This window comes from Tamandua tetradactyla, chromosome 26 (assembly GCF_023851605.1).
Source record: "Tamandua tetradactyla isolate mTamTet1 chromosome 26, mTamTet1.pri, whole genome shotgun sequence".
NCBI classification, from domain to species: Eukaryota; Metazoa; Chordata; class Mammalia; order Pilosa; family Myrmecophagidae; genus Tamandua; species Tamandua tetradactyla.
In genome coordinates this window covers 12770486-12790436 of record NC_135352.1, presented here as the reverse complement: position 1 = coordinate 12790436, position 19951 = coordinate 12770486, and the positions used below count along the sequence as shown (strand labels likewise).

Sequence of the window (19951 nt, the reverse complement as noted above, 5' to 3'; positions counted from 1 at the left end):
TCTTTACAATTTTAGTTGTGATTATTCTGAATGGAATATAAATCCTAAATTTTTAATATGAGATTATACATTTCCTTATATATTTTTGTAAACTCTATCATTTCTTAATTGAATCATTGTAAATTCCCAATTTTCTATTTAATTGACTTATGTTTGTGCAGTTTAATTGCAGTTTGCTACTTATAGCTTATAAACTATTCTACAAATGGTAGACATATCTACCATTAGTCTCTAGAGTCTTTTCACCCTGTTAATTTTTTTTTTCCATTCAATTTCAGAATTTTTATTGAGGCCCTTATATTTTGTATATAGTAAAGTGCCCTTTTTTTTTTTAACATGGGTAGGCACCAGGAATTGAACCCGGGTCCTCTGGCATGGCAGGCAAGCATTCTTGCCTGCTGAGCCACCGTGGCCCGCCCATAGTGAAGTGCTCTTAATTTTAGTAAGTCATGCTGTTCTAATTTGCAAACTGCTGAAATGCAATATATCAGAAACAGAATGGCTTTTAAAAAGGGGAATTTATTAAGTTGTAAGTTTACACTTCTAAGGCTCTGAAAATGTCCAAATTAAGGCACCAACAAGAGGTTACCTTCATTCAAGAAAGGTGATGAAATTTGGGGTTTCTGTCTCAGCTGGGAGGACACATGGAGACATCTGCTAGCTTTATGTGCCTGCTTCTTGTTTCATGAAGCTTCCCCAGAGGCTATTTCCTTCTTCATCTCCAAAGGTCTCTGTCTGTATGGACTCTTGATTCTGGTTGCTCTCATGGCTCTAAAGCTTTTTCCAAAATTGTTCCCTCTTAAAGGGCTGCGGTAAGCAACCCCATCTTGAATGGGTGGAGACACATCTCCATAGAAACCATCTAATCAAAAGTTACCACTCACAATTAGGTGGGTCACATCTCCATGGAAACAGTAAGAAAAGATTCCACCTAGCAATACTGAATGAGGATTAAAGGTCATGGCTTTTCTGGGGTACATAAGAGATTCAGACTGGCACACATGCTTATTCTTATTTTTGTTTTGCTTTGATATGCAAAAATATTTGAGTTCTAGAAACCTTTTAAAACAATATTGTAGTTAGCCTCAGGATAGATGAATCCTAAAACTGAAGCCTATGTTCTTGTATGCCACTAGAAATAAGTTTGCTAATAGTGAATTTGGCTTATTGTGTTTTGTTATGCTGTTTATTTATGTAAATAATTGTAAAGAAAAATGAGCAATGTTTCATTCATAACCTTTTCCAGTTAAAATTTTAGAAATATTTTCTTTCCTTTAATAAATTATTTGACCTTTTATACATCAAATTATTCACATGGGAAATTAAATGAGATCATTAAAACTTCTCTTAGAAAATATCTGTCATGCATTTTGTTATCAGGAGGATATCAGCTGTAGCCATTAAAACTATCAGGGTGGATATTCTTTGTTTCACAAGTAAAGGAGATATGTATTTGTCACAGTTCCTGTGCTTTAAGTTGTACATTTATGTTATAGTTGAAGTCACTTTGGTACATTTATTGACTAATCAATTTGAGAAATAATCACCACTGAAGAGTATAATTATTATGAAATCATATTTAAGATGGTCTAGAACCTAATTATAGTAGGATTTTATTCAAATGAGTAAATATCACCTTCCTCACACACATTATCTTCCCTCCTGATATTGAGATACAAGTCTTCAAATTCATCAAAACTTTAATCCTCCTTTTTTATTAATTAATTTTATTTTTAAACATATCAACATACAATTACATTCTTACTGCATGATCATTCCATTCTACATATATATTATCAGTAATTCACAATATCATCACATAGTTGTATATTCATCATCATGATCATTTCTTAGAACATTTGCATCAGTTCAGAAAAAGAAATAAAAAGAAAACTGAAAAAAATTCATACATACCAGACCCCTTACCCCTCTTTTCATTGATCACTACCATCTCAATCTACTAAATTTATTTTAACATTTGTTCCCCCTATTATTTACTTATTTTTAATCCATATGTTTTACTCATCTGTCGATAAGGTAGATAAAAGGAGCACCAGACACAAGGTTTTCACAATCACACAGTCACATTGAGAAAGCTATATCTTTATACAGTCGTCTTTAAGAAACATGGACCACAGCTCTACATTTTCAGACACTTCCCTCCAGCCTCTCTATTACACCTTAACTAAAAAGGTGATATCTATATTATGCCTAAGAATAACCTCCGGGATAACCTCTCGACTCTGTTTGGAATCTCTCAGCCATTGACATTTTATTTTGCCTCATTTTGCTCTTCCCCCTTTTGGTCGAGAAGGTTTTCTCAGTCCCTTGATGCTCAGTCCCAGCTCATTCTAGGAGATCTGTCCCACATTGTCAGGAAGGTCCACACCCCTGGGAGTCATGTCCCACATAGAGAGGGAAGGGCAGTGAATTTGCTTGTCGTGTTGGCTGAGGGAGAGAGGCCACATCTGAGCAACAGAAGAGGTTCTCTTGGGGGTGACTCTTAGGCCTAATTTTTTTTTTTTTTTTTTTTTTTTTTTTTGGTGCATGGTCCGGGAATCGAACCCAGGTCTCCTGCATGGAAGGTGGGCATTCTAACCACTAAACTAACCATGTACCCTTCTTAGGCCTAATTTTAAGTAGGCTTACCCTATCTTTTGCAGGGTTAGGTTTCATATGAACAAACCCCAAGATTGGGGACTTGTCCTATTGCTTTGGTTGGCACCACTGCTTGTGAGAATATTGTGAGAATATTGTGAATTCTCCATTTGGGGAAGTTGAATTTTCCCCCTTTCTCACCATTCCCCCAATGGGACTTTGCAAATACTTTTTTATTCACTACTCAAAATCACTGTGGGGTTTATCGGGGCATCACTCTAGACAAACCTACAAAATCTCATGCCCTACTCAAGGTTCCATGTACTATGGTGTTCAATTAAGCTGTCCACATAAGTTATATTAGTAAATACACTAGTAAAAATAAGAATTTTGTACCAAATAAACATATTTTACTTTAGTCTCGCACATAAGTTAAAGTTTTAAAATATTAACTACCATCTATTTTCAGTACCCTGCAGTATTGACATTCCTTTGTTCTTCTTCAAGCAAAAACATTTTTAAATTTGTACATTTAGTCACTATCATTATACAGTCTAAGTATTCCTAGATTATGCCATCTCATTCTTTATCGTCTATCTTTCCATCTGGTTTCATTTGTGCCCCCAGTCCTCTTCCCTCTATCGTTGTCACATTCAGCTTCATTCAGTGTTCTAACATTATTATGCTACAATCAGTATTGTGATATGATCCTCCTTATTACATAATATGTTTGCAAAATGAAGTGTATCGAAAGTTCAGAAGCAGACAGTTTTCAGTAAAACTTTAAGAATTATCCCTGGCCATTGCTGTATTTACAATTTATATTCTTTGACTTAGAGTTTGGAAGGAGTCTTAAAAAAAGCACTGTCTTACTGTTGACATAACAAGTTAGCGGCCAAATTGGACCTTCTGATTTTTCGTCATACCTTACTACCCTAATCTGTTTGTTTTTTTTTTTAATAAATTTGAGGAGATATTTATGGCCATAGAGATAAAGGTGCTGACAGAATAGAGTGCTACTATTTAAGGAACTAAGCAGTTCAGAAGACATATTTTCCTAAAAGATGTAATATTCCTCAAAGGAATACAGTTTCTGGTTCAGTTGTTAATCTTCGTGAACTATTTTGGATGTTGTTATTGCTGCAAGAACAAAAATCCTTTATCCTGGTAGTCAGTGGGTAAATGACCTCATATTGGTTCAGTTGTTACAGGAGTTGCTATGCACCCCCCAGATTTGGGAACCATGTGTATCGTTTCTATTGTCACGTCCGAGAGTGAGTGAGTGGCAGCTCTCAGGGCTGCAAGGCCCTGCTTCACACTTCAAAAGCAGTAGTGGGCTCCAGGCAATGCTAGTGAAGCCCTTCCTGGGGCCCACAGAGGAAAACCCATCGGGAACATTCTTGCTGACTCCTTGCTACAAAAATGTCAGATAATTTTTGTTTCATAACAGGGCTTTTATTGTAGATTTTACTTTTAGATTTTTGGGTTTCAAATGCCTCCATGAATCTGTGTCTTTACTTGAAAATATATAATGTTACATGAAGGCTTCTTATCCCTCTCACAATGTTAATATATTCAGACTGTTTTCAGGGAAAACAGCATTCGACCTATTGATACCTGGAATTAAAATCACTTGTATGTTCTGATGTCTTAGAGGAAGAAGAAGAGAAAAATGGGAGAAGGCAAAAACTTGTGCGAAACAAGCAGCAGGAGGAACAGAGTGAAAAGGTAAAGCTTTGTTTCTAGAGAGTGTATACAAAGAGAATTCAGACATATCTGGGACACTTCAAATTCAGGTTTGTTGCTTTCTGTGTTTGTTCCAAGGTTTCTTTTATGTGGGTGGTGAGATGAAATCACACAACATAAAGAAGCATTTTAAAGTGTACAATTTAGTGCATAGACAATGTTGTACAACCACCACCTCTTGTTTAGTTCCAAAGCAAAAGAAAACCCTGTCCCAGTTAGGTAGTCACTTCCCTTTTGCCCCCAGCTCTGGCAAGCTCCCAATCTGATTTCTGTCACTATAGATTTACCGATTCTGGATATTTCATATAAAAGGATCATACATTTGATATTTTGTGTCTGTCTTCTTTCACTTAGTATAATATTTTCAAGTTTATCCACATTGAACCATCTATTTGTACATTATTCCTTTTTCTGAAAATAATATTCCATAATATGGGTATACCACAATTTATTTTCCATTCATTCATTGATTGATATTTGGATTGTTTCTACCTTTTAGGTATTGTAAATAGTGCTGCTGTGAACATTTGTAAACAACTGTTTGTTGGAGTACCTGTTTTTAGTTCCTTGGGATGAACACTTAGGAGTTGAATTGCTGAGTCATAGTATTGGTACTCTTAACTTTCTGATGAACGACCAATCTGTTTTCACTTGCAGATTTACCATTTTACGTCCCCACCAACAATGCACAAGAGTTCCAGTATTTCCACCTCATCACCAATACTTTTTTTTTTCAGTAGTTCGTGCAAGAACTTATTTATATTTGTAGTGTTGATTAATGGGACCCATGAATCTATGCAACCCCTTTCAAACACGTTCACCTTCAATGTGGTAATATTACTTATTGAGCCACGAGTGAACTGCCTTCACTTCTATCTATTCCCTTACAATTAAGTTCAACCTCATTAGCTAACTGTTCACCCATCTCAAGCTTCTGTGTATCTCTAAGTCCCATATAGTCTGTATTATAAGCCTCTGATTTTACCTTTACCATGGTCATAAAAATGGAGCCGTACAATATCTATCCTTTTATGTCTGGCTTATTTCACTCAGCATTATGTTCTCAAAACTCATCTATCTTGTGTTGTGGTTCAGGATGTCATTTCATCTTACTACTGCCTAATATTCCATCATATGTATATACCACATTTTGTTAATCCATTTATCTGTCAATGGACCTCTTGGATTGATTCCATCTTTTGGTGATTGTGAATTGTGCTGCTGTGAATTTCAGTGTGCAAATGTCTGTTTGTGTCACTGCTTTCAGCTCTTCTGAGTATATACCAAGCAGTAGTATTGCTGGGTCATAGAGCAACTGGGTATTTAGTTTCTTAAGGAACTACCAAACTGCCTCCCATAGTGACTGTACCATTATAGATTCTCACAGGCAGTGTTTAAGTGTCCCAGTCTCTCCACATCCTCTACAATATTTGTAGTTTCCTGTTTAATAGCAGCCATTCTTATAAGTGTGAGGTAATATCTCATTGTAGTCTTGATCTGCCTTTGCCTTATAGCTAATGAGAATGAGCAACTCCTGAGTTTTAGCCATCCATATTTGCGCTTCAGAAAAATGTCTATTCTTATCTTTAGCACACTTTAAAATTGGGTTGCTTGTTCTTTTATTGTTGAATTGTATAATTTCTTTGTGTATACAGGATATCAAATCTTTATCTGATGTGTGGTTTCCAGATATTTTCTCCCATTGAGATGGCTGCCTCTTCACCTTTTTGACAGTCTTTTGAGGTGAAGACACATTTGATTTTGAGGAGTTCCCGTTTATCTGTTTTATCTTTTGTTGCTTGTGTTTTGAGTGTTTAGGAAGGTGCCTCCTATTAGTTGGTCTTGAAGATGTTTCCCTACATTGTCTTCTAGGAGCTTTAGGGGAACTTTTCTTATATTTAGATATTTGATCCACTTTGAGTTAATTTTTGTATTGGGTGTAAGGTAAGGGTCCTCTTTCGTTCTTTTAACTATTGATGTCCATTGCTCCCATGCCCATTTATTGAAAAGACTATTTTGTCCCTGTCAGTGCATTTAAGGGCCTTGTTGAAGATAAGTTGAGCATAGATTTGGTGGTCTATTTGTATGCTCTTGAGTTGATTCCATTGGTCAGTGCTTCTATCTTTGTGCCAGTACCATGCTGTTTTGACCACTGTGGCTTTATAATAAGTTTTAAAATCAGGAAGTATTACTCCTCCCACTTCATTCTTATTTTTTAGGTTGCTTTTAGCTATTCAGGGTCTCTTTCACTTCCAGATGAATTTGGTAACTAGTTTTTCCAAGTCTTCAAAGTAGGTTCTTAAGAATTTTGATTGGAACTGCATTGAATCTTTTTGGGTAGAGTTAACATCTTAACTATATTTAACCTTCCTATCCATGAGCAGGGAATGTCTTTCCACCTATTTAGACCTTTGATTTCTTTTAGCAGTATTATGTATTTTTCTGTGTACATGTTCTTCACATCTCTAGTTAAGTTTATTCCTAGACGCTTGATTCTTGCCTCTGTTTGAAATCTCTTAGCCACTGACACTTTATTTTGTCTCATTTCTCTCTTCCCCTTTTTGGTCATGAAGGTTTTCTCAATTTCTTGATGCCAGGTCCCAAGTCCTCCTGGAATTTCTGTCCCATATTGCCAGGGAGATTTACACCCCTGGGAGTCATGTCCCACTTAGGAAGGAGAGGGCAATGGATTCATTTGCATGTCAGCTTGGAGAGAGAGGCTACATCTGAGCAACAAAAGGCTTGGAGAGAGAGGCTACATCTGAGCAAGAAAAGAGGTTCTCTAGGGGTGACTCTTAGGCCTAATTTTGCATAGGCTGAGGCTTTCCTTTGTAGGAGTAAGTTTCATAGGGGTGAACCCCAAGATTGAGGTCTTGGCCTATTGATTTGGTTGTCCCTACTGCTTGTGATAATATCAGAAATTCTCCAAATAGGGTAGTTGAATCTTTCCCCCTTTCTCCTAATTCCCCTAAGGGAATTTTGCAATATTTCTTTATTCACTGTCTAAATCACTCTGGGATTTATTGAGGCATCACACTAACCTAGACAAACCAACAAAATCTCATGCCCTGTTCAAGATTCCCTATACTTATGATGTTCAACTAAACTGACTATACAAGTTTAATTAGGAAATATACTACCCAGATATAAATTTTACACCAAATAAACATCTCTCCCTCAAACAGAAGTTGAAGTTTTAAGATATGGATATCATCTTTTACCCAGTCTTCTGATATACCTTAGTCCTATCCAGATCAGTTTACTTTGTCTCTGCTCAATGTCTGATCACTTTTTCAACTTTTTAAACAGTTCCTTATGGGGTTCTGCTGACTTTCATAGCTTCAGAGCTCTGACTCTTGAGTCTCAGGTGTCACATAAATACCTGAAGTTTCTGAGAAAACCGTGTTATACACAAACAGCTCAGTATGTCAGAACTTAGAATTAGTAATTACACTTCCTGAATATATTGATTGCTGTAAGAGTTTATAATCTAGGACCCTTTACAGTAAGCCCCCAATAATCCATGCTCTTGAATTTGGTTCACTGAATTTTTATATCATTGTTAGTCCATATAATTGAAGCATAATAATATTTGTCTTTTTTTTTGTTCCTGACATTTCATTCTACATACAGTTCTTAAGGTTCATTCATCTAGTTGCATGCCTCACAACTTCACCCCTTCTTCTGGCTGCTCAGTAGTCCATTGTATGTATATAAAACAGTTCCCCTTTCCATTCCTCAGTCGTGGTACCCTTAGGCCACCTCCATTCCTTTTGGATCAGTAACACCAGTGTGCAAATGTCCATTTATGTCCGCAAGCTTAGTTCCTCCAGGTATATACTAAGCATTAGGTTTCAGAATCATATGGCAAACCCACCCCCAGCTTCCTGTGGAACCACCACACTGCTCTCCAAGGGGCTACACCTCTCAGTTCCCTACTGATAGTGAATAGGTACATCCTTTTCTCCGCATTTTCTCTAGCACTTGTTTTCCTCGGACCATCTTTAAATGGTTTTATTCATACATCTACAATCCAGCCTAAGTGTGCAGACATGCCTTCACCACCATACTCTATCTGAAGACATTTCCTTTTCTTCCATAAAGAATCCATACCCCTTTCCCAATCCCCCAGCCTGTTGACATTCAGTTTTGGCATAATGCCTTTGTTACATTCAGTGGAAGGGTATTACATAGACACTAGCTTACATTGATTGCATTGTCTTATTTTCAACACCCTGCAATACTTATATTCCTTTGTTCGTCCTCCTGCAAAAACATTTTTTAATGTGTACGTTTAATCACCATAATTGTACACTCTAGGCATTCCTAAATTATACTGTCTCAGTCTCTCTTCTGTCTTACCTTCTGGTTTCATACATACCCCCAGCCCTTCTCCCTCAACCATATTCACATTCATCTTCATTTAGTGTACTTACATTGTTATGCTATAATCAGGTAGTATTGTGCTATCTATATCTGATTTTGTACAGTCAGTCTTGTTGCACAGTCTGTATTCCATCAGCACCAATTGCCCATTCTCTACCCTATTTCTATTTCCCAGTACCCTGTGTTCTTAACTTAAATTCTCAAAGTTCACTCATTAATGTTAGTTCATATTGGTATACAGTATATCTCTCTTTGTTTTTGGCTAATTTTATTCAGCATAATGTCCTCAAGGTCCATCTATATTCTTATATGCTTCATGACTTTATTCTGTCTTAGGACTGCATAATATTCCATTATATGCATATTGTTTAGCCACTCATCTGTTGATGAATATTTGGGCTGTTTCCATCTCTTGGCAGTTGTAGATAATGCTGCTATAAAATTGGTGTGCAAATATCTGTTTGTGTCCTTGCTCTCATGTCCTCTGAATAGAGACCTAGCAATGGGTTTGCTGGATCATAAGGCAATTCTATACATAGCTTCCTGAGGAACCACCAAACTGCCTTCTACAGTGGTCCAACCATTTTACAATTCCCACCAACAATGGATAAGTGTGCTTCTTTCTCCACATCCTCTCCAGCACTTTTTGCTTTCTGTTTTTTTGATAATGACCATTCTAGTGGGTGTGAGATGGTACCTCATTGTGATTTTGATTTGCATTTCCCATTAGTGAATTTGAGCATCTTTTCATGTTCCTTTTAGCCATTTGTATTTCTTTTCTCTTCTGAGAAGGGTCTATTCATGCATTTTGCCCATTTTTAAAATTGAGTTGTCTTTTTGTTTTTGAGAAATCTCTTTGTACATTCTGGATACTAAACTGTATCTGATAGGTGGTTTCCAAATATTGTCTCCCATTGCTCAGGCTGCCTTTTTACTTTCTTGACCAAATTCTTTGGTGCATAAAAGTGTTTAATTTTGAGGAGTTCCTATTTATCTGTTTCTTTCTTCAATGCTCCTGCTTTGGGTGTTTATGATCTAGGAAACTGCCTCCTGTTATAATTTTCATAAGATATTTCTCTATATTTCTTCTGAAGTTCTATGGTTTTAGCTCTAATGTTTAGGTCTTCGATCCATTTTGAGTTAACTTTTGTATAGGGTGTGAGATATGGATCCTCTTTCATTCTTTTGTGTGTGGATATCAGTTCTGCAAGCACCATTTATTGAAGAGATTGTTCTGTCCCAGGCAAGTTGGCTTGACTGCCTTATCAAGGATCAGTTGTCCATAGATGAGAAGGTCTACATCTGAACACTCTGTTTGATTCCTTTGGTCAGTATATATATCTTTATGCCAGTGCCATGCTGTTTTGACCACTGTAGCTTCATAATATGCTTTAAAGTCAGGTAATGTGAGACATCAACTTAATTTTTCTTTCTGAAGATATTTTTAGCTATTCGGGACACCCTGCCTTTCCCAATAAATTTGGTTATTGGATTTTCTATTTCTGCAGGGTAAGATTTTGGGATTTTAATTGGTATTGCATTGAATCTATAAATCAATTTGGATAAAAATGACATCTTAACTGTATTTAGTCTTACAATCCATGAGCACAATATGCCCTTCCATTTATTTAGGTCTTCCCTGATTTCTTTTAGCAATTTCTTGTAGTTTTCTGTGTATAGGTCTTTTGTGTGCTTGGTTAAATTTATTCCTGAATATTTTATTCTTTTGGTTGCTATTGTAAATGGATTTTTTTTCCTTTATTTCCTCCTCAGATTGCTCATTATTAGTGTATAGAAACACTACTGATTTTTGGGTGTTGATCTTGTACCTTGCCACTTTGCTATACTCATTTTATTTGCTCTGGTAGCTTTGCTGTGGATTTTCCAGGATTTTTGACATATAGTATCCTATCATCTACAAGCTGAGATTTTTACTTCTTCCTTTCCAATTTGAATGCCTTGTATTTGTTTTTCTTGTCTAATTGCTCTGGCTTAACTTCCAGCACAGTGTTGAATAACAGTGATGACAGTGAACATCCTTGTCTTATTCCTGATCTTAGGGGGAATTTCAGACTTTCCCCATTGAGGATGATGCTAGTTATGGGTTTTCACATATTCCCTTTATCATGTTGAGGAAATTCCCTTCTATTCCTATCCTTTGAAGTGTTTTCATCAAGGAAGAATGTTGAATTTTGTCAAATCCCTTTTCTGCATCAATCGAGATGATCATGTGGTTTTGCTGCTTTGATTTGTTGATACAGTGTATTCCATTAATTGATTTTCTTATGTTGAACCATCCTTGCATACCTGGAATAAATCCCACTTGGTTATGGTGTATAATTCTTTTAATGTGTGCTGGATTCAATTTGCAAGTATTTTGTTGAGGATTTTTACATCTATATTCATTAGAGAGATTGATTGATCTGTAATTTTTTTTTTCTCATAGTATCTTTGTCTGGCTTTGGTATGAGGGTGATATTGGCTTCATAGAATGAGTTAGGTAACCTTCCCTCATCTTCAGTGTTTTTGAAGAGTTTGAGCAAGATTGGTTCTAATTCTTTCTTGAATGCTTGGTAGAATTCACATGTGATGCCATCTGGTCCTGGACTTTTCTCTTTTGAGAGCTTCTTGATGACTGATTCAGTGTCTTTACTTGTGATTGGTTTGTTGAGGTTGTATATTTCTTCTCAAGTCAATGTTGGTTGTTCATGCCTTTTTAAGAAGTTGTCTATTTCATCCATGTTGTCTAGTTTATTAGCCTATAGTTGCTTATAGTATCCTCTCACTACCTCCTTTATCTCTGCAGGGTCAGTGGTTATGTCTCCTCTTCCATTCTGATTTTATTTGCATCCTCTCTCTTTTTCTTTTGTTAGACCTTTAGCCTTGCTAAGGGTCCATCAATGTTATTGATTTACTCAAAGAACTACCTTCTGGTTTTGTTGATTTTCTTGATAGTTTTCATATTCTCAATTTCATTTATTTCTGCCCTAATCATTATTTTTTTCCTTTTGTTTGCTTTGGCTTAGCTTACAGTTCTTTCTCTAGTTCTTCCAAATGAACAATTAATTCCTTGATTTTTGCTTTTTCTTCTTTTTTAATATAGGCATAAGGCGCTAAATTTCCCTCTTAGTACTGCCTTTGCTGCATCCCATAAATTTTGTGTTTTCATTTTCAGTTGCCTCGAGATATTTACTGAATCCTCTTGTAATTTTTTCCATGACCCACTGATTGTTTAATTGTGAATTTTTTGGCCCTCTGCCTCTTACTGATTTCCAACTTCATTCCTTTTATGATCTGAGAAAGTGTTTTGTATGATTTCAGTCTTTTAAAATTTTTTGAGATTTGTTTTGTGACCCAACATTTCGTCTGTCTTTGAGAATTATCCATGAGCACTTGAGAAAAATATGTATCCTGCTATTGTGGGGTGTAATGTACTGGAAAAGTCTATATCATTTGTTGTATTTTACAAAATCTCTGTTTCCTTGTTGATCCTCTGTGTAGAAGTTCTGTCCATTGAAGAAAGCAGGGAATTGAAGTATCCAACTGTTGATTTAGAGGTGTTTACATCTTCCTTCAATGTTGTCAGTGTTTCCCTCATGTGTTTGGGGCACTCTTGTTCAGTGCGTAAATATTTATGATTGTTATGTCTTCCTGTTGAATTGTTTCTTTTATTGATATATAGTGTCCTTCTTTGTCTCTTTTAATTGTTTTACAAAGATATTAGTATAACTATGCCTGCCCTTTTCTGTTTGTTGTTTGTGCCTAATATTTTTTCCAACCTTTCACTTTCAGTCTGTTTTTGACGTGAGATGTAAAGTAAATCTCCTGGAAACAGCATATAGATGGGTTCTGTTTTTTAGTCTGTTCTGCCAGTCTGTGTCTTTTGTTTGGGGGTGTTAATCCATTAACATTTAATGTTACTATTGTAAAGGCAGTACTTTCTTCTACCGTTTTGTCTTGTGGGTTTCATATGTCATATCTTTTTACCTTTACTGATAGTCTTCATTTCTACACTCTTCTCCAGATCTTATTCTCCTGTATTTTCCTATCTGCCTGTAGTGCTCCTTTGAGTAGTTTGTGTAAGGCTGGTCTCTGAGTCACAAACTCTGTCAGTAACTGAAAATATTTTAAACTCCCCCTTATTTTTAGACAGTTTTATGGGTGAAGAATTCTTGGTTGGCAATTTTTCTCTTTTAGAATAAAATATATCATGCCACTGCCTTCTTGCCTCCATGGTTTCTTCTGAGAAATCTATACATAGTCTTCTCAAGCTTCCCTTGTATGTGATGGATAGCTTTTCTCTTGCTGCTTTCAGAATTGTCTCTTTGTCATTAACTTTTGACAAAATCTATTAGTAAGTATCTTGGAGTAGGTCTATGCGGATATATTTTGTTTGGCCTACACTGCATTTCTTGGATCTGTAATTTTATGTCTTTCATAAGAGCAAGGAAATTTTCAATATTACTTTCCTCTATTTGTCTTTTCTGCCCCTTTTCCCTTCTCTTTTCCTTCTGGGATACCCATCACACCTATGTTCGTGTACTTCATGTTGTCACTCAGTTCCCTGAGACACTGTTCATATTTTCCCAATCTTTTCCCTACCTTTTCTTTTGTGTTTAGGATTTCAGATGTCCTGTCCTCTAGTTCACTAATCCTTTATTCTGTTTCTTTAAATTTGCTGCTGTAGGTCTCCATATTTTTTTCATCTCTTCTATTGTGTCTTTCTTGACATAAATTCTGCCATTTGGTTTTTTAGACTTTTGAGTTCTTTATATTTGCCCAGTGTCTTCATTATACCTTTCATGTCTTTTGTCTTGTCTTCTCGCAAGTCGTTGATTTGATTTTTGATGTAATTTTGCATGTCTATTCAAACATCCTTAATTAATTGTTTCAACTCTTGTATATTATTTGAAATGTTGTTTTGTTCCTTTGCCTGGGCCATTCCTTGTGTAACTCGTTACTTTTTGTTGGCATCTAGGCATTTGATTTTCTTAATTAGTTTATTCTGGAGGTCTTTTCACTCTTTTGCCTAGGGTTTTCTTGTTGGTTGGCTTTGTTCTCTATCTGTTCTTTGGCATTCAGTTTAACTTATTCTAGACCTCTAACATAGCTTTTGTTTAACTGATCAGAATTTTTCAGCTTTGTTTTTCTGGTTCTTGCCCCACATATATGGAAACTTTTATGAGGAGGATCTCCTGAGATATGATTGACTCCAGTCAGAATCTACTAGACTAAACAGGCTTGCATCTTTGGAGGAGAGGGTAGGCAGTACCAAGCTTCTCTGAGGTAAAGACCCAGCAGGCCTGCAGACGTTCCTATGAGGCCTCTGACTCTGGTTTTCGTATATGGCCCAGCATGTGGCACTTGTCAGCCCACACCTTCCCCCAGTGTGACCTGATGAGGTGCCTTTAATTCTAAGCTGACCCTCTCTGTGCCAGTGTTTTTGTTGAGACAGAGGCTAAGGTCAGGCTTATGTTACTCCTGTTTTCCAGCCCCTGGTGCCTGAATTCCCTGAAGGAGGGCTGCCACTTGAGTGGGGCACCGCCTTTTTTTCTTGTAGAAGATGTACCTTTTAGGGAATTGTCCCCATTCACCTGACTATATACCTTGTGTCCCAGACAGCCTTTAATTTCTCCCCTTATCTGGGTCTCGGCTGAAGCCTGAGAGCACTTGCAGTTCTATCTAATGAGCTGATAAGAAGTAAAAAAATGAAGAAAGGAGATTAAAAAAAGAAAAAAGCCATTTCCGAGCCAGAGCCCAGCTCCCTGTGTTTGCCAATCAAGAGCTGGAGTTGGTATGTGGCTCTGTGTGGGTCCCTGGGTTCTATGTGCCTCCTTTTCTTGGGGCCCAACCCTTTTCCACTATTTTGTGTTGTCCAACTCAGCAAAGCCTCTGGTTGGTTGGTTGGTTGTTTTTTCCATCATCCCTACCCCCTCTCTGCCAGGATGAAAACTCCTGGTTCATTTAGTGCTTAACTGTAGGTTTTTCTGTGCTCGGGGCCTGTTTCAGAATGAATTTTTAAAATTAATTCCACAGCTGGAGCTTGGTTGAGCTACCTTTCTTGCCCCTGGTAGGTCCTGTAACTTTTTCCTGGGAACAGCCAGCTGTGCTTGGGTTGGGGATGGTCGTCCTGTGTGGCTTGGAAGACTTAAAGTCCTGTGTGGGATCTCAGCCATTTCACCTGTTACTGACTGCTGTTTGATGTGTGCCATCTAGTCACTGAAGTCCTCCAAACAGTTTTTACATACAGTTCCTGGCTATTTACTAGTTGCCACGGAGAATGAACTAAATTCCACACCTCACTATATCACTATCTTCCTCCCCAGTTTCTACTGACACATTCATTCATCATTTCCTTTTAAGACCTCACTGGATGTACCTTTATGTGTCCATATTTCTACCAACATTTTGTTTGTGACGATATATGTATTCTCTATGATTTTAAAAGCTTTCTCTCCAATAGCAATCTTGGTTCTATGAAGTGCTTCGAAATTCTTCATCCTCCCCCTTTACATAATTCCAAAGCCACTTCTGCATTTTTAAAGATTTGAAATAGCGGCACCCTACTTTCCAGTACCAAACTGTCATGGTTTGTCAGGGACGCTATGACAAACAGCACTTACTGGCAGTTTATTATCTCATGGTTTTAGAGGCTAGGAGTCCAACATCAGGATACTGGCAGGCCTTCCTTTCTCTTAGAGTCTGTAGCTCCCTCACATGGTGATCTCTCCATTTGTGTCTGCTACTCCGGTTTCTACTGACTTCTGGCTTTTATTTCCATGTCCAATTTCCATGGCTAATAAAGTTTTTATGTAGATTGTCTACCCTAATTCAGTTTGGCTTCTTCTAAATATCTTCAAAGGTCCTGTTCACAAATGAGTCCACCTTAACAAGTCAGTTCTCAGTTTATCCTTTTCCTATATAATTTTACTATAAGTAGCATCTTCGGAGTTCCTATTTACAAATGGGGCTGGAGTGGGGATGGAGGGAGGAGATTAGGATTTAACCATGTCTTTATGGGGTACATGATTCAATCCCCAACATACCCTCAGCTCCTAGTAACTTTTTGTTGCAGTGAAAATACAATTAAAAGGATATATGTAGGCAGGCTACCATTTAAGCACATTTGAACATTTGTTGTTGTTGTAAACAACAGAACAAATACTTTGCTTTTCAATATAGGAGGAGCATATCCCAAGAGAAGTCAGCCCTTCAACTCTAGAATTACAGGAAGTACAATATCTTTTTAAAAATTAATTAATTAATTAATTAATTATTTCACGATCACACAGTCACATTGCGAAAGTTGTATCATTATACAATCATCTTCAAGAAACATGGCTACTGGAACACAGCTCAACATTTTCAGGCAGTTCCCTCCAACCTCTCCATTACACCTTAACTAAAAAGGTGATATCTATATAATGCATAAGACTAACCTCCAGGATAACCTCTCGACTCTGTTTGGAATCTCTCAGCCATTGAAATTTTATTTTGTCTCTTCACCCTTGTGATCGAGAAGGTTTTCTCAATCCCTTGAAGCCAAGTCCCAGCTCATTCTAGGATTTCTATCGCATGTTGTCAGGAAGGTCCACACCCCTGGGAGTCATGTCCCATGTAGAGAAGGGGAGGGCAGTCAGTTTGCTTGTCATGTTGGCTGAGAGAGAGGCCACATCTGAGCAACAAGAGGATCCCTGGGGTGACTCTTAGGCCTCATTTTAAGTGGGCTTAGCCTGTCCTTTGCAGGGTTAAGTTTCATATGGACAAATCCCCAGATTGAGGGCTCTGCCTATTGCTTTGGTTGTCCCCACTGCTTGTTAGAATATCAAGAACTCTCCACTTGGGGAAGTTGAGTTTTCCCCCAGAAAGTGCAATATCTTTGCCTTTTAATTTCAACTCATAAATTTTCTCCACAGTTATTTCTTAATTCATGCTTAGATATTCTTTGTCTAAAAAAAAGTTTAGTATCAGATTATAAGGCTTTAAAATAAAATTGTAAGAATATTCAGATAAGTTTTGTTAAATCCACAAAACATTCACATTGTATATATATGTGTGTGTGTGTGTGTGTGTGTGTGTGTGTATTTGTTTGTGTATCTGTTTCTGATGGCAGCCCAAGGCACGATTGTTTTGAAGTAGTACAGTATTCCTTTATTTGTTGTTACTTCATATTGTTATACTTGCCTATGTTTGTTATTTAATTTTTTTAATTAAACTTTTTGTTTTGATGCAAAAAAGTGTATAGCCTTTTTCGGCAAAATGAAGTAGGAAAGCATATTTTCTTAATCAGTTCTTATTTACAACTTCATAGATAATGTAAATTTGTGGAACACTGATGTATAGTAACAGTATCTAATTTATTTTTCTGAACAGGCCAGCAGATACATAGAGAAGGTTTTAAAACCTCACCAGGAAATGAAATTGAAAAAACTGGAGGAGCGCTTTTATCAAATGTCGGGAGAAACCTGGAAGTTAAGCAGTGGTTACAAGCTTGGGGTTAGACAATATTCTTATTTTATATTTTGAATTCTACTGTCCATTGTGTTTCCTTTTATAATTATAGATAATTCTAATTGAAAATGATGTTAAACTGTTTGTACAGTCCGGGTTTTTGGATTCTGATAGTGATTGTACATCAGTTTTTATTCAGTGTGTTTGTGTGTTGAGGTTAAGTGGCTTTCGGTGCTTATAGAGGATATGACTTGGATCCATGAAAAGCTGTAACATCAGGTAGTCTTTGAGAAAACTGGCACCAAAACCAGTGTGTTTTCCTGCATAAAAGCATTAAGATCTTTCCTCAAATAAGAACTCCAAGGTATTATAAGTTCACTTTATATTCGTGATATCTGGCTTTGTTTTTTAAAAGTCAAATTACCATTTAACTATTTTTACCACTTGCTAAAATAGTTAATTAGTTAATAGTGTGAGTTTTGTCACTTGCTAATGGAAATTTACCATCTTCAGTTTTCTTACAGAGCAAAAAGAATATGTATAAAAATCTTAAGTCTTAGAGTAACTGTCCAAAGATTTTTCTGTGCAAGACCATTTCTATCCCAAAGATATTTTTGTCTTTTTTGCTTTGTGTTTATTGAACAGTCTCCGTTTGCCAGGCTGTATGGCTTGACTTTAATAACAAGTATTTATTGTCTCACCATTTCAGAGGCTAGAAACTGAAAGTCACATCCTCAGCAAGGCTGTGCTTTCTCCTCGAAGTCTGTAATGTCCTGGTACTGGCTTACTGTGGTCTTAGGCATCCTTGACTTGCCTCTTGGCCTCCCATCAATGGCCATCTCTTTCTCCTGTGTCTCCTCTTCTGGTTTCTGCTGACTTCTGGCTCCCATGTGTCCGTCTCTGTTTCAGTTGGCCATACCTAACCTAAAAAGAACGTCTTCAAAATGTCCTATTTACCATGGGTTCATATCCACAGAGATGTGGAGTAAGATTGAGAACATGTCTTTTCTTAGGGTATGTAATTAATTTACCACATATACCTTTCACTATCTTGAAAAGGAAAATGATCCAGTAAAGGTAAAAAGAATTGTTATAGTGAATCAGAATCAATTTTTGTTCATTTCATAATGATAAATATATCCTAAAATAATCATGGGTAGGTAATTAATGTGAGCAGTGGGCAATAGAAAATGCCATAGCTCTGTGTAGGCTTTCACTACTGGTTTGACTTTATTTTCTGTTAACTTTTGGGAAGTTAGACATTGGTAGCTTGATTTTAGCCTGTTAATCTGTTTCTGAAATAGTCACAATGTAAATTACTTTTTCTTTCCTTTGTGTCTTCATAGTGCTTCCAGTAGGTATATACGTATTTTTTTTTTTTTACTTTTTTTATTGTGTAGTATAATACATATACAAAGCAAAGACATAAAAAAACAATAGTTTTCAAAGCACTCTTCAGCAAGTGGTTTCAGGATAGATACAAGAGTTTGTCATGGGCTACCATATGATCCTCTTATATTTTTTCCTTCTAGTTGCTCCAGAATATAGGAGGCTAGAAGGCTTAAATACTTTTTTTTTAATCATTACAATTGACTTCTTTTCCTTCTTTTTTTTGTGAACAATAACATCTATACAAAAAAGCTATAAATTTTAAAGCACAGCACCACAATTAGTTGTAGAACATATTTCAGACTTTGACATGGGTTACAATTTCACAATTTTAGATTTTTACTTCTAGCGGCTCTAAAATACTGGAGATATCAGTTTAATGATTCAGCATTCATATTCATTTGTTAAATCCTATCTTCTATGTATAATTCCACCATCACCTTTGATTTTTCCATACCTCTCTTTGGGTTTGTTTGGGCTATGGCAATTCTAAATTTTTGATATTGGATGGATCTGTCTCTAATATGGGGTAGAGAGATGGAACTATCTGATGTTCTGGAGAGGCTGGGCTAAGTTACAGGACTTATCTGAACCAGAGACCCATCTGGAGGTTGTAGGTTTCTGCAAAGTTACTCTAGTGCATGGAACCCTTGTGGAATCTTATATATTGCCCTAGGTGTTCTTTAGGATTGGCTGGAATGCTTCTGGTTCCAGGTTATGATAGGTAGCAAGGTCTAACTGAAGCTTGTGTGAGAGCAACCTTCAGAGTAGCCTCTTGGCTCTATTAGAGTTCTCTCTACCACTGATATTTTATTAATTGCACTTCTTTTCCCCTTTTGTAATTGTTTGATTGTAATTGTTTGATGTAATTGTTGATCCCATGGTGCCAGGTCTGTATTCATCCCTGGGAGTCATCTCCCACATCACCAGGGAGACTTTCACCCCTGGATGTCATGTCCCATGTAAGGAGGAGGACAATGATTTCACTTGCAAAGTTGAGGCCACATCTGAGCAACAACAGAGGTCCTCCAGAAGTAACTCTTAGGCATGCCTATAGGTAGTCAAACTTCTCTGCTACTTAGATAAACTTTATAGAGTAAGCCTCATGATCGAGGGCATGACCTATTGATTTGGGTGTCCATAAAGTTTGGCACAGTATCAGGGGATTCCCTCATGGTAAAGTTAAATAGTTTCTTATTTTACACTTCCTGTGTTTCAGTTCTAATGAGCTACACAGCCCAGTTTATTTATTTATTTGTTTGTTTTAAATTATTTATTTATTTATTTTTGCATGGACAGGCACCGCGAAACAAACCCGGGTCTCTGGCTTGGCAGGCAGGAACTCTGCCTGCTGAGCCACCGTGGCCCCCAGTATGTGTGT

General features: G+C 36.9%; 1 protein-coding gene across 5 annotated transcripts in view; it reads left to right on the top strand.

Moving 5' to 3' along the window:
- UBXN8 (UBX domain protein 8) overlaps positions 1 to 19951 on the top strand; it is a 62350-nt gene that overhangs the window by 27072 nt on the left and 15327 nt on the right. For all 5 annotated transcript variants that reach the window (XM_077144520.1, XM_077144518.1, XM_077144517.1 and 2 more), the window contains 2 exons: positions 4253 to 4326; positions 17104 to 17226. In XM_077144520.1, the coding sequence (XP_077000635.1) occupies positions 4253 to 4326; positions 17104 to 17226 (197 nt within the window). The remainder of the gene's footprint in view (positions 1 to 4252; positions 4327 to 17103; positions 17227 to 19951) is intronic.